This window comes from Acanthopagrus latus, chromosome 23, assembly GCF_904848185.1.
Source record: "Acanthopagrus latus isolate v.2019 chromosome 23, fAcaLat1.1, whole genome shotgun sequence".
NCBI lineage: Eukaryota > Metazoa > Chordata > Actinopteri > Spariformes > Sparidae > Acanthopagrus > Acanthopagrus latus.
In genome coordinates, this window is record NC_051061.1 from 1,527,610 (window position 1) to 1,541,147 (window position 13,538).

The 13,538-nt window shown below is 46.5% G+C and overlaps 1 protein-coding gene across 2 annotated transcripts; it reads left to right on the top strand.

Annotated features, from left to right (window-relative positions):
- Positions 1 to 6,182: 6,182 nt before the first annotated feature.
- hoxb8a (homeobox B8a) lies at positions 6,183 to 13,130 on the top strand. 2 transcript variants are annotated; one of them, XM_037090202.1, is made up of 2 exons: positions 6,183 to 7,124; positions 12,693 to 13,130. In XM_037090202.1, exons 1-2 carry the CDS (start codon positions 6,692 to 6,694, stop codon positions 13,103 to 13,105), a joined length of 846 nt encoding a protein of 281 aa, XP_036946097.1. In that variant the 5' UTR covers positions 6,183 to 6,691; the 3' UTR covers positions 13,106 to 13,130. The 2 variants fall into 2 exon arrangements, with proteins under 2 accessions (XP_036946097.1, XP_036946098.1); XM_037090203.1 differs by having other exon boundaries at positions 12,696 to 13,130.
- The last annotated feature ends 408 nt before the right edge of the window (positions 13,131 to 13,538 follow it).

Here is a 13,538-nt window from a genome sequence, read left to right on the forward strand (position 1 = left end):
GGCCCGCTGATACAAACGGCTGTATGGATCAGATCACATCAGCCATTCTGGACTCATTAACAGCTAGACGGCAAGCCAAATGCTGCTGGCTGCTGCGCACATGTTACAGCTGCCTGTGACCGGGCACAGAAAATCATACTAATATCAAATACAATGTAAGAACTGTATGATACTGCACATGTATGGAACATGTTAAAGCTACTCCTGAAATACCATTACAACTATTATTATTATTATTATTATTATTATTATTATTATTATTATTATTATTATTATTATTATTATTATTATTATTATTGACAACACGTATGTGGAAGAATACAACAATACATGTATTACAGCACTTTCTATAATGTAGTTATCATACAAATGTGCGTGTTTGCACCTGCTGAAGAGATACAACTGACAATACAACAAAACATGGAATAGTATGTTCACTCAGAGGTGCGCTAAATAAAGATAACATTTATTCTCCTTTTTTTCACACCCTGTGAAACCTGCTTGAAAGTTCGAGGGGGGTAGGGAATCTTTCCCTTTCGTCTTCTCTGTCTTATATTTTTCAAATTGAAAAAATAAATAAATGAATAAATAAATAAATACATAAATAAATACATACGTACATACATACATACATACATACATAAAGAGATAGATAAACAAATGAATAAATAGTTTTTCAATGCGTGGAGACGATATAATTAATGTGACTGTAATTATTGATTATAGAATTGGCTACACTTGAAACATCACATTTAAATCAAGTATCACAACACCCAAATATAAAAACAACAACAACAAAATAGTACTACTACTACTAACAATAATAATAATAATAATAATAATAATAATAATAATAATAATAATAATAATAATAATAATAATAATAATAATAATAATAATGATGATGATGATGATGATAAATAAAAACAACAACTACAACGCGCTTTTCTGCCCACAGGCGCTGCAATTTAAAAGATGAAAAGCAGCCCAGAAAACACAAAATAAAAACTATGATTTCCCTCCTAAAGTTTCAACAGAAGATTTGCACTAAGGAGACAGTCTCACAGTATTTGTCTGCGGTCCGTGCAGTTGGCCCCTGTTGGCCCATTCCTTAGAAAACGGCACACACAGGCCGTCGCTCCGTTTCTTCCAAATGATTCACATCCATCTGCATTCTCACTAGCTGCGCTTCAAAGCCACAAATCTCGGAGCAGTTTGATTTCTTGCAGTGAGTCGCCCGGTGGAGCTTCACAGGAAAGATGAGGCTCCCTCCATTTATTTCTACTGTAATTGTGAAACCACAAGTGGACTCCGCCGCTCAGAACTGGCCGCCAGGATTTGTTTTATTTTGCTTTGCCAAAAAAAAAAGAAAAAAAAAGGAAAAACAGTGAAATAGATAAATAAAAAAAAAAAATCACAATGTTTCTCCCTTTCGGCCAATAAAGCTCCTTCAGCTCCTCCTCCTCCCCTTCGTCTTCTTTCTCACGTCAGTTGTAATGCACACTTCCTATTTTCAAACACGGAAACAAACAGCACGAGAGAAGCAGGATGTGCTGCACGCACCGGGGGTCTGGAGCTCACGGGGAAAAGAAAAAAAAAAGTAGGAGGGGGTGATGAGGGATGCGGGAGCGGATGCGTGCGGGTTGGATGAAGCCGCCGCCGACTGTCGTAAAAAGAGCTAAGAGGAAGACGGAGAAGAAGAGGAGAGGAGAGGAGAGAAAGAGGATTCAATGCGGAGCGGCGCAATAAAAGAATATGACGGCAATAAAAGTTTATAGCGTATAAATTTCTGAAGGTTAAGAGCTAAACGGCTGTAAAGCAAACACGCCGAAAGAAAGAGAAGGGGGGGGCGAGGAAAGACACACAGAGAGAGGAAATATTAGATGAAAAGTTTCAAATCCCCCTGTCTGATCATTTATTTGGAGGTTAGAAAGAGACTGAGAGACGGAACAGCTGAGGAGGCTTCAGGACCTGACAGAGGCAGAGGCCTGAATATACAGCACAGCCATGTTCACAGGCAGAGACAGAGCTGGAGGAATCCTCAGCGTTTGTTTTTCTGCTACTTTTGTGTTGTAGCTGCACGGAAAGAGGATGAGTATCCTTCCTCCTCCTCCTCCTCCTCCTCCTCTTCTTTTCAGCTTTGGGAGTTTTATGGTTTTGCAGCCGTTTGGTTCTATTCGGGTATACTGCCTGTGTGTGTGTGTGTGTGTGTGTGTGTGTGTGTGTGTGTGTGTGTGTGTGTGTGTGTGTGTGTGTGTGTGTGTGTGTGTGTGAGTGTTGTGTGTTGTCTCACGTCTGACCTCGCTTTGTCTCACTCAGTTGCATCCTTACATCCGGGGCTGTAGACACAAACTGTGGCCGACTCCCATGCATCTCTTCCGGCCTAGAGGGCACGGCGGGGCCGGGGTTGGGGCCGCACAGCCGGGGAGAGGCAGAGAAATGTTTGCGTGTTGTTGAACCTCCTGTGGAAACATAGAGCAGGTTTGTGCCTCCAGATCGGCTTTCGGCAGGTTTTTAGTGGGCTAAAGCTGGATTACATCCTGTCCTTATTGATATTTTTCTATTTCTCTTTCACCGTGATGATGGCAGCCTGATAGGGTTCATGTTCCCACAGGGGGGACCTCAGGAATCCGGGCTGCAGTCTCCCCAGATAATGGGAACAACCGCTTTTACAGTCTGTTTACAGCCTGTAATTTAGCAACCTGCGCAAACACTGAAACACACGCACACGTGCACGCGCGCGCGCGCACACACACACACACACACACACACACACACCAGGTCCCTCAAACATAAAAGCAAAGATAATCTGCGGGTAATAAAACGTGTGTGTCTGAACTGGACTTTAGTGACACCGCCGAGGAGATACACACACACACACACACACACACACACACACACACACACACACATATATATATATATATATGTTATCAAGGTATCCATGACAAACACATTGTGAGTATTTTGTGTAGTGCTTTGAACAGAAATAGCAGTGTTGTCCCAATCACGTCGTGATCCTACAAAGGATAGCGCAAAGTGACTTTACCACGGGTACATTTGTCCACCTTGTCTGTTACCTCGACGTTTGAGGATTCTGAAGAGTAAAGTCCTCTTCGTGTCTGTCCCAAAGATCCAACAATGGGAATAAAATATATACAAATACTCATTAAAGGTATCAGGTTTCTTGTTCCTTTATATTTCCAGGCACACATTTCCACGCGACAGGTCTGTCCATCCTCACTTCTTTTTTTCTCTCCGACAAATCCCAAATCAGCCATCACATCTGGCCTCCAATTACAGCACGCAGTTTGATTTTAGAGCGGCTTATGTAGCTTTATGTGCGCACTTAATACAGCCATAAAGCCGCATTGCAAGCCGACTCCCCCTGTGCGGCCTCTCTGCAACCAGCCGCTTGATGGCGCTCTTGCTCCACCGATAAAACGCGTCTCGCCCGGGGCTTCGCCTGCCTTTATGGAAGCCACGCACACGCATGGGCTCCCTTACCGGGGTGAAACTTGCCGTATTGCTCTTCTTAATGTGTTTTAAAGGGGGCATTTTCAAGAAGAAGTGAGGTGATTGGGCCACTTTTTGACTTTGCTTTAGAACATCCTGACATTTGCGGCAGTTTCAGGTCATTTCCACAGCCTACAGGGGATGAAGAGGAAGGGCTGAGGCCTTGGAAAAATAATAACCCATAGGCGCGCAGGATACGTATAGGCTGCCAGGATTTGTTTATTTATCTTTTTCAGAACAAAATTCTCACCGAGGCCTCTCACAACTTTCAGTTTAACAGTGCAGGGAATGTGTCCTTGCTGGGTACCTGACACATTTTTCCCCCTGGTAGAATGTGGATAATATCTACAGTTTGTGGATACAAGGATAGACGGACACCTTCACATGCACCGCTACTGCGGCCTCATTCAATTACTGCTGCGCTAATGTGTTTGACTAGGTGTAGGCGAGGGGCAGTGGACGGCACGCATAAAAAGGAGAGGACTGAAATCCAGTTCTAGATGTTCTTCCTGCTCCACATATACTGCGGTGAGTGCAGACGCAATTGTGTGCGACGTCTCCAACGTTCAGCGAGGCCACTTGTTGTTTTTGTCTTAGTGTGTTTTATGCAGCATTCGCAGTAATTTACCGGTCTGTCTTAAACAGCGGGGATGTGTGAACACACGGTTTACGCACGTGGAAACGGAACATGTGTTTATTTATTTATTTATTTATTTATTTATTTTTGTGCATCACCTCTCACATCAACACGCAGTCAACAGATCTTATAAGCAAACGCTTTATTGGAGGTGTAAAACACGGCGCGCTGAAGTTTCAATGAGATCATATTCTCGGTAATAAATTGGGAAAATACTGCGGCAATTACTCCTCAGAAAGTCGGGCGCACAATCAGCTGATTTACCACAACACTGTCTGTAATTCCGCCGGGTGCTGGCAACATTTAGGCCTCTTGTGTCGGAGTCATCTAAATAAATTAAATTCGGGTAATGACATGTTTATTTGGCTGATGTGTGCGCGCAATCAGACACAGCAGTTCCCAAACAAAATGATATAATCAGAATCAAATGAAGCTATGCGGGTCTACACACGCTGCTGTACCTGCAGAAACATCCGTCCCCAACTGTTCATATCTGATCGATCGTGAACTTTCAGTCAAATTAGAAATAACTCCACAGCTGAGTCTTCTCCGGCTAATCACTGCACTTAAGGCCATCTTAGCTTTTACGAGCCCCGGCTGTTCTACAAGGCCGAGCTCAACCTTTCCACAACTTATCCCTCGTTAGAAAAAAGAAAAAAAAAACCCTCCTTCCTTCTACCTTACACTCAGACAGGAAGGACCGCGGCCGTATGGAAAACACGACAAAAAAATGACAATTAAATACCGGGCAAGGATGAGGCGTTTACGGCCTCCGGTCGCGCAAAGGGCGCGTCGTAAACCCCCCTTTTTGTTTCTCTGCTGCGAGGACGTAAACAAGCAAACACTGCCCCTCCGCTTTATGGCGCTTTACAGTTTGTTAAAGCGTTTACAGCCACTTTCTCCGAGTCTATTAGCCTCCCCCGTCCTCCTCACATGTTTATGGAGATCATATTTATAAAAGTATACGATGATCAGAAAGCATGCGTGCAGGGGCCCGGAGCTCGTCTGTCTCCCGATCAGCAGCGGTAGTCACTGGAATGGGATGGCAAGACAAGAAAAGGCTCCGACAACTGGTTTTAAAACCTCAATTACATTTATAGGCCAGTACTTGTTAAAACCAATACCAATTAGGAAGCGCTACCCCTCCGCTCTCTCTCTCTCCTCAGTCAGTGGCAGCCTCTCTCATCCAGGCTCCATGACATTTTCGGGCCTCATTCACTTCTTCGCGCTCCCCTTTAAGAGTGAGGGGGGGGGGTGAGAAAGCGCAATTAATGAGTGAGATGCTCTCACGATGCACCCCCACCCATCCGACACCACCACCATCACCTCCACCCAACCTCAATCTCAGCTTCGGAGTAAAAAAAAAAAAAAAATCCATCTCTTCTGCTTTTGGTTGGTTGGTTGAAAGATAGTTGGTGTGTGTGTGTGTATGTGCGCGCGCGTGCATGTGTGTTTGTGTGTTTACGTGTGCTTATTTGATCAGATGCAAAGCGGCAGAATTCTCATTACCCCCCCCTCCTCCTCCTCCCCTCCTCCCCTCCTGTCTCGCTTCATGCTGCATCTATACTCTTTCACCTCCTCTTCCCATTCTTCTCCTCTTTCTTCATTCTCTCACTCCTTTTGCATTACCACAGGCGCGCGGAGCTCGGGAGACTATCATCTATAGGCTTACAGGCGCGTGCGGGTACAGGCGCAAAAAAAAAAAAAAAAAAAGAAAGAAAGAAAGAAAAAAGTGTAACTGAGCCTGTGTGTGTGTGTGTGTGTGTGTGTGTGTGTGTGTGTGTGTGTGTGTGTGTGTGTGTGCGGGCGCTCGTGCGTGTGTGTCTATATGCGTGGAAAAGCCAATGGGATGAAGAGCTGATAATAGATGCAAATTATCCCTGAAACCGACACACACACACACACACCGGGGCCAGGAGGAGAGAGGGAGGGAGAGAGTGCGCGTGCGAGAGAGAGCCAGAGAGAGAGCGAGAGAGAGAGAGAGAGAGAGAGAGAGAGAGAGAGAGGGAGGGAGGGAGAAAAAATATGAAACAACTCATTTGCAGAGGAGTAAATCACGGAAAACCCGTTTGAGAGCGCGACAGGGCTCCCGCTTACAGCGCTAACACCGGAATTGTGATGCGCACGAGCCCTTCTTCCTCTTCTTCTCCCTCTTTTTCTCCTTCCTCCTCTTTTTCCTCTGCTTCGCTGGAGATCGTATGGAATCGCTGTGATTGTTGTTATTGTTGTTGTGGCGGCTGTGGCTCTCACCGCTCTGGCTGGCTGCCGTTAACGTTACTCACACCGCTCGTCCGCTGCGGCCGCGAGGGGAAACACCACAACAACGGTCACCGACACCGGCGGCAGACCTGCCTCGCTCTCTCTCTCTCTCTCTCTCTCCCTCCCCTCCGTGTCTCGGTGTGTGTCGGTGTTTCTCTGCCTCAGCCCGCACGACAGAAGCAGAACAAAAAAAAAAAAAATAGAGAGCTTCCTCCAGTCCAACTGTGACTCTGCCGAGCCGAACACAAACTGAAACACCAGTAAACAACATCACAAAAGATGAGTTCATATTTCGTCAACTCGCTCTTCTCCAAATATAAAAGCGGGGACTCGTTACGTCCGAACTACTACGAGTGCGGTTTCGCGCAGGACCTGGCCGGCAGCCGGCCCACCGTGGTGTACGGCCCGGGCTCCGGCGCCACCTTTCAACACGCTCCGCAGATCCAGGACTTCTACCACCACAGCGCCTCCACGCTGCCCAGCAACCCGTACCAGCAGAGCCCCTGCGCGGTCACATGCCACGGCGAGCCGGGCAACTTCTACGGATACGACGCCCTGCAGCGACAGACGCTTTTCGGGGCCCAGGACGCGGATCTGGTCCAGTACAGCGACTGTAAGCTGGGAGGCGCGCCGGGGCTCAGCGGCGAAGACGCGGAGGGAACCGAGCAGAGCCCCTCACCGACGCAGCTCTTCCCCTGGATGAGGCCGCAAGGTGAGGAAATGGAAAGACCGGCTTGGTTCTCTTTTTGCCTTCTTCAAAGTGTGTCGGGCTTAATCTTTCCCTGCCAGAAGGTGAGTGTCGGAGTCAGAGTCAAAGCTGCTGCTCCTCCAGGAGAGGAACACCGCAAATGTAGACACACGGGGGGAGGAAGCGGCGCGAGAAAGTTGGAAAAGTGGTTTGAAAAGCAGCGCTTTGAGCAGAGCAATCAGGGCTTCCTGCGTTCAAAACGGGAGACAAAAGCACGTTTATGGTTTTATTGGGGGCACGAAAACTTGTGAATGGCTTTAGGGTTTAATTACCCCGGCCATATATCGGGGAAAGGGGACGGAGAGAGCCGGGAGAGGAGCTCCCGACAGAGAGAGAAAGGAAAGCAGTCAGAATAAAAGCAAGAGATGGTGGCGGGGGTGAGAGGAGAGAGAAGTGAACCTCAGAGACCTCTTCATAAGAAGCCCCTCTAAAACCTGAGAGTGCCCCTCTCCCAGCAGATGGGAAAGAGTTGCTGGAGGTAGTTGTTTCCAGTCACACAGACGCGATTTAGACATGCAGCTTTGACCCGGGTTAAACTTTTACTGCCTTTTTTTTTTTTTTCTTTTTTTTTTTTTTTTTGCGTTTACTGCCTTGACTGTGGTCTCCGAGATTATTTGACTACACGGTGGCCAGTTCTCCACAGGGTTAACGCGGGATGGGGGGAGCGTGTGTGTGTGTGTGTGTGTGTGTGTGTGTGTGTGTGTGTGTGTGTGTGTGTGTGTGTGTGTGTGTGTGTGTGTAAAGACGGTAAAAGGGAGTACTTTTCCTAGGACTTAGCGCCTACACTGCGTGTGTGACCAGGCCTGTCCGATCCTCTAACTTAAACACCAAAAATCATCCCACAAGAAACATCTGCGTGGTTCAAATGTGACGTGTGCGTGCGTGCGCGGGTGCGCGCGGTGTTATTTCGTGGTCTTTGTGTGTTTGTGGCACACACACACACACAGACTGAATATGGATTTCTGCCCGATTGGTTCAACACGGTCAGATTATAAATCTTTAAAGTGAGTGATTTTGAAAATTATCTGCATTATACGGAAGCCGAGTTTGTAATTGATGGCTCGAACCACAGCGAGGCTGATTATGTGAGGTGTAGTTTTTATTTTTTTTTTTCATCAGAGAGACATAGACTTAGAGTTAGCGAGAGAGAGAGAGAGAGAGAGAGAGAGAGAGAGAGAGAGAGAGAGAGAGAGAGAGAGAGAGAGAGAGAGAGCGTGAATGGATTGACATGTATAGTAGCCTATTTTGTTTGAGCCCATATTTCTTGTGCTGTGCTCGTACGTGTGTGTGTGTGTGTGTGTGTGTGTGTGTGTGTGTGTGTGTGTGTGTGTGTGTGTGTGTGTGTGTGTGTGTGAGAGAGAGAGAGAGAGAGAGAGAGAGAGAGAGAGAGTTTATTGCTTATGTTCTCGGTTGTATTTTTTAAAGTGGGGCTTCAGACGGGTTATAGCCTGTACAGGACTTTTGTGGCTTCATGATTATGATCATAAAATTGAAAAATGATAAACAACAACAGGCTAGGTCTGTATTCACCTCGAGCTGCTTTCTGTTCATCTCTATAACACTAACATTACGACCACCTGCTACAGATAACAGCGATAATTGTGAACAGTTTACCTTTACGCACGTTTTTATAAAACCATGGACACTTCACCCGCAGCGTTTCCTCTCCAGTGCCTCCCAGCAGTGTGTGTGTGTGTGTTAGTCCTTGTGCATGCGGCCTGTAAATTGTCGTAATTTACATCTTTAAAGCTTCTGTTATATTTTCATAGCACTTGTCTGCCCTCACTCCCCTGTGTGCGCACTGGCTTGTCAAATCATTCCCAGCTTTAAATACGAGCGGCCGCACTCAGGCTCCTGAAGAGCGTTTAGTCTTTCTTTACCAACGCTGGCAGTGATTAGTTGCATGATAAATATATATATATATATTTTTTTTTTCTAACAGTATACATGGTGTTAACGGGATGCAGGCAGCTCTGATCCAACCGGGGCCGAAAAAGTCGAGTCAAAACAGGAAACCAGGGAAGTCCGAGAATCGTTTGTACGCACGCAGACTGAGCCCCTGCACGGTTTGATGGGATATTATCGATGCTCGGTGTCAGGATATATAAGTTGAAATAGCAGAAAGAGGCGGACGGTCTTTTGTGTGCGAAATGGGAGGATGAAGCGCGGCGGCGGGGGAGGTGATCCTCCTCGTTTATACTCCAGAAACTCCCATTTAACGAGGGGCACATTTCATAATTTGTCTTATAAAGAGGGATATGGCCTCTTCCACGCCTCCACACCTTTTATGTTATAACCACAGCGCCTAAGGAGGCTCCTTCTTCTGGAAAATGTCTTGAAATACTCCTCAGCCCCGGAGCTGGAGGTTTGATATCAGAGTTTGAGTCCAAAACTCGTGACTATGAGCCGTTTTACCACTTTAACCACTCCTTGATGAATGATTCCCTCCATACGACTCTCCAATGAGAAAGAGGTTAAAATGTGATTAGGTCGAGGAAGAAATGTATGTCTGTAATGTTATTAGCGTCTTTTGCCTCGGCTCTCTCTGGCATCTGCTTTGGAGTGGAAACCTCGTTCCTCCCTCCTCCAAAATGTCAACTGCCGACCGCCGTGCATTTGTTTAGGGCTTATTTAATTGGCTTCGTAAAGGTTTCATGTGTAATAGGCCATCAACATGTTTCATAATCCCGAGCCTCGTGTCGTTTTCTCAGACTAGTTAAGAGCGCGCAATCCTTCATCCGACGCTAAAACAGGAGAATGTCAAATAAATATTCCACACTCTCAGGATTTATCCTTCCAAGTGAGGCTGTTTGATCCGCGTCAGCTGTGCGCGGAGGTGTGCTGTGCCTGCGCACACTCAAGCCGGGGTTGGGGGTTAAATTCCCCACGCATGCTCCTCCGACCGAAACTCGTCGGATCAAAGCGTCCGGTGCCGTCATTTCATCCAGGGAAGTGTTTCTCATTTCCCTTAATTCACGGCTGGTGACAGCGGTGAATGCGGCGCCCACTCCCCGTCAGCCCCTACAGCACGGAGCCACGGCGCCAGCCCTGTGACGGATAACACATACAAGACATCGACATCACTTACAAGTTCATGGATTTCCATAAAGACTCCCTTGTCTTCCTCTTCTTCTTATGGCCGTTTGACCGTAAAAAGCAGCTCTGTGCCCGCAGACAGAAAGTAGACCGTGTGTGAGAATCCATGAGAGTCACAGCACTTTCTCACATCGCGCTGCTCTTTGCTTTACGGTGGATGTATAATGGATGTTGTAGATCGTCTTCAGCCGTAACCTGCAGGCCTTATATAAGACGCATATGTGGGTACAGTAGTAATGCGCTGCAGCCGTGGTCCTCTTGCTTAATGCAATCTAGAAACTTTGAGGGTGGGTGTGTGTGTGTGTGTGCGATCAAACGCTTCATCTTTACATAGGAAGGGTAAGATTAGTTGGTAACCCTTTACAACAGCCATCATTAATAAATGGTAGATATACAGATCATATGGCATGAGTTAACAGTTATTTCACCGCACTGTTAACAAACAATGGATGCTTTATAAACAGCTCATTACACAATTCGTTACTGTCACGTTGCAACAGATGATTATACGAGTCTAAAGGGTCAGTGAATGGTTTGTGAAGTGTGCCATCATTTGGTAAAAGTCAGATAACTATCAGCTAATACAAACTGTTTACTGTGAGTGTGTCAGTGGTGATTATTAGAATGTGTTGCGTTCTTCCGCTGCTCTCTGCTTCCTGGGGTTATGAACACTAATGCTCAAGTTGCCAGTCATGTCAAAGTCTGAATTTCCCTTCAGATCAGCCATTTAGAAGCAGCAGTTTGTTTTTTGTTTTTTTTGTTTTTGTGTTTTTTTTTTTAATCGCTGGCATGTTTCGTCCGTGGCGCAGAGCTCCTTTTACGGCTCAATACTCAGAGAGGAAGACACAGCGGTGCGGAAATACAATCACTTACACTGACACAATTGGTGTAAACAGTGGAAAGTTTGCTGCCAGGATTTCTCTCTTAAACGTGTCAGTTTTATTCTTCACTTGATCTCTCTATAAATAATGACTTGTTTTAAGGTATATAACTTTGAAGCAACGCCACCCAAGTTGAAAGATGCGGCTGTTTGTCTGTAATTATAGCATCACCCAGTCTGTTGGTACGAGCTTATGAAATATGCACAATGAAATATTTTGCAAGGGGCCTCATCTGTTGGTCCTCTCTTGGAGCATAATAGTCAGGTGGATTACACCGTCTCACAGGTTATTAATTTGAAAAAAAGAAAAAAAAAGCCCCATGCTTGTCCAGTCTGTGTGCAGAAATATCTGACCTTCATTAAATATTTATGATTTTTATATTGCGCCTGTACCGGGTTCTCCAGCCTGTGCTGCTTTCAAAGCTGCGACAACAGAAACAAAGAAATAGCGGAGTAAATGATTACCTGTTGGTGTGGAAATAACGCTTCTATCTTCACTTGTCATCGTTTGTACCATTTTTAATTAGAAGTCTTTGTTCGTCATTAGAAGCCGCTCTTCAATCTCCGTTCTCATCTCTGCTGAGCGGGATCCTGCATCCTTTTAAAGTGTTTACGATGTATTTATAGCATCAAATATTCATGCGCACTCCTGTAAGTGCTCGCTGGATTAGTCTGTGTTGTATAAGGAGCTCTCTCTTTCTCTTCTTTTTTCTTTTTTTGCTAATGACTTCAGTTCGCTGGCGTTGTGTTGTGGTCTAGTTTGAAGACTTCAGTGTGTGCGTGTGTGTGTGTGTGTGTGTGTGTGTGTGTGTGTGTGTGTGTGTGTGTGTGTGTGTGTGTGTGTGAGAGAGAGAGAGAGAGAGAGAGAGAGAGAGAGAGAGAGAGAGAGAGAGCATCCCCTCGATGGGACCCCTGGACATGAAAGTCACAGGAGGATCACATGATTTGACGAGGTCAGCTCTTTTTAACACAAGGCACGTCAACAATTTTACAAAAGGAAATCTTTCTGTGCATGTGCACTTTGTGTGCGTATGCATCTGCACGGGCTCTGGGGACTTGGCTTGTACTACCTCTGCAATCACCTGTCATAGAAATATCAAAATTGTGATTGTAAGACATATTTTTTTTCTTCTATATTTTACTTTTAACTGTGGCCGTGCTGTCAGTTCATGCGTTATCTCCTCCCCACCGTGCTGATGAGACGTCAGGTGAGCTTCACAGTAAAACCGGGTCACAGCACTCTCCTCCACAGCTGAGGTAGCTGGGTACAAAGTTAAAGAAAAAGAAAAGATGGGACGTTTTCACCATCCTCCTGTGAGATAAACTCCTCACTGTTGTTGGTAAGCTAGACGTGTCAGTGTGGGGAATGAGCTCATGACATCTTTTCCAATCACTTTGGAATCTCTGAGACTTGGACTGCAACACCCTGATTGCATTATTGAATTTTCAATTTTCGGGTGAAATTATCCTTTAAAATGTAAGGACACTAGGATAATATTTTGCCTCTAATAATGTCCCTCCTGTCTCCCCTCTCCTCACCCCCACATCCCCCCCAGTAGCTGCGGGCAGGAGGCGGGGCCGGCAGACCTACAGCCGCTACCAGACCCTGGAGCTGGAGAAGGAGTTCCTGTTCAACCCATATCTGACCCGGAAGCGCCGCATCGAGGTGTCGCACGCGCTCGCCCTGACCGAGCGGCAGGTGAAGATCTGGTTCCAGAACCGGAGGATGAAGTGGAAGAAGGAGAACAACAAGGACAAGTTCCCCAGCAGCAAGAGCGAGCAGGAGGCGGTGGAGAGGGAGAGGAGGGAGAAGGAGCTGCGGGATGGCGGCGCAAGCGGAGGCGGAGCGGGAGCAGGAGGCGGAGAGGGCGGCGGAGGAGCCGGCGGAGGAAGCTCGGTGGCGGCCACGGCGGGGTCACAGGCCCCCGTGAGTGAGGATTGCTACGACAAAACCCACAAGCAGATGTAGGGAGGAAAGTGTTGAAATTAAGGAGGGGGGGGTGTTAAAGAAGGAGAGGGGAGAGAGGTGGGGGGCGAGGAAGCTGTAAATGTTGGACAGGATGGGGTGAGGGTGGGTGTGGGTGGGTGGGGGGGGACTGTTTTCGTCTTAATCGAGGCCATTGGACTGCCCCGCTGTCTCCACGATTCAATCGATGGAGAGGAACTTGTGTCTCCAAAATGGCGACTGGCGAGCTGGACGGACTGGAGGGGCCTCGCAGCCTCTGTCTGCTGACTGTACAAACCGCGGGAAGAAAAGAGGAGAAACAAAAAGGAAAAAAAAAAAAAAAAAAAAAAGACGCAATGAAACAACAAAGTGAACTTTAAAAAAAAAATAAAATACATTGATGAGGGCGGGCATGGATCAATCCAAGTCAAACAAACATAGTCTACTCTAGTGTTTA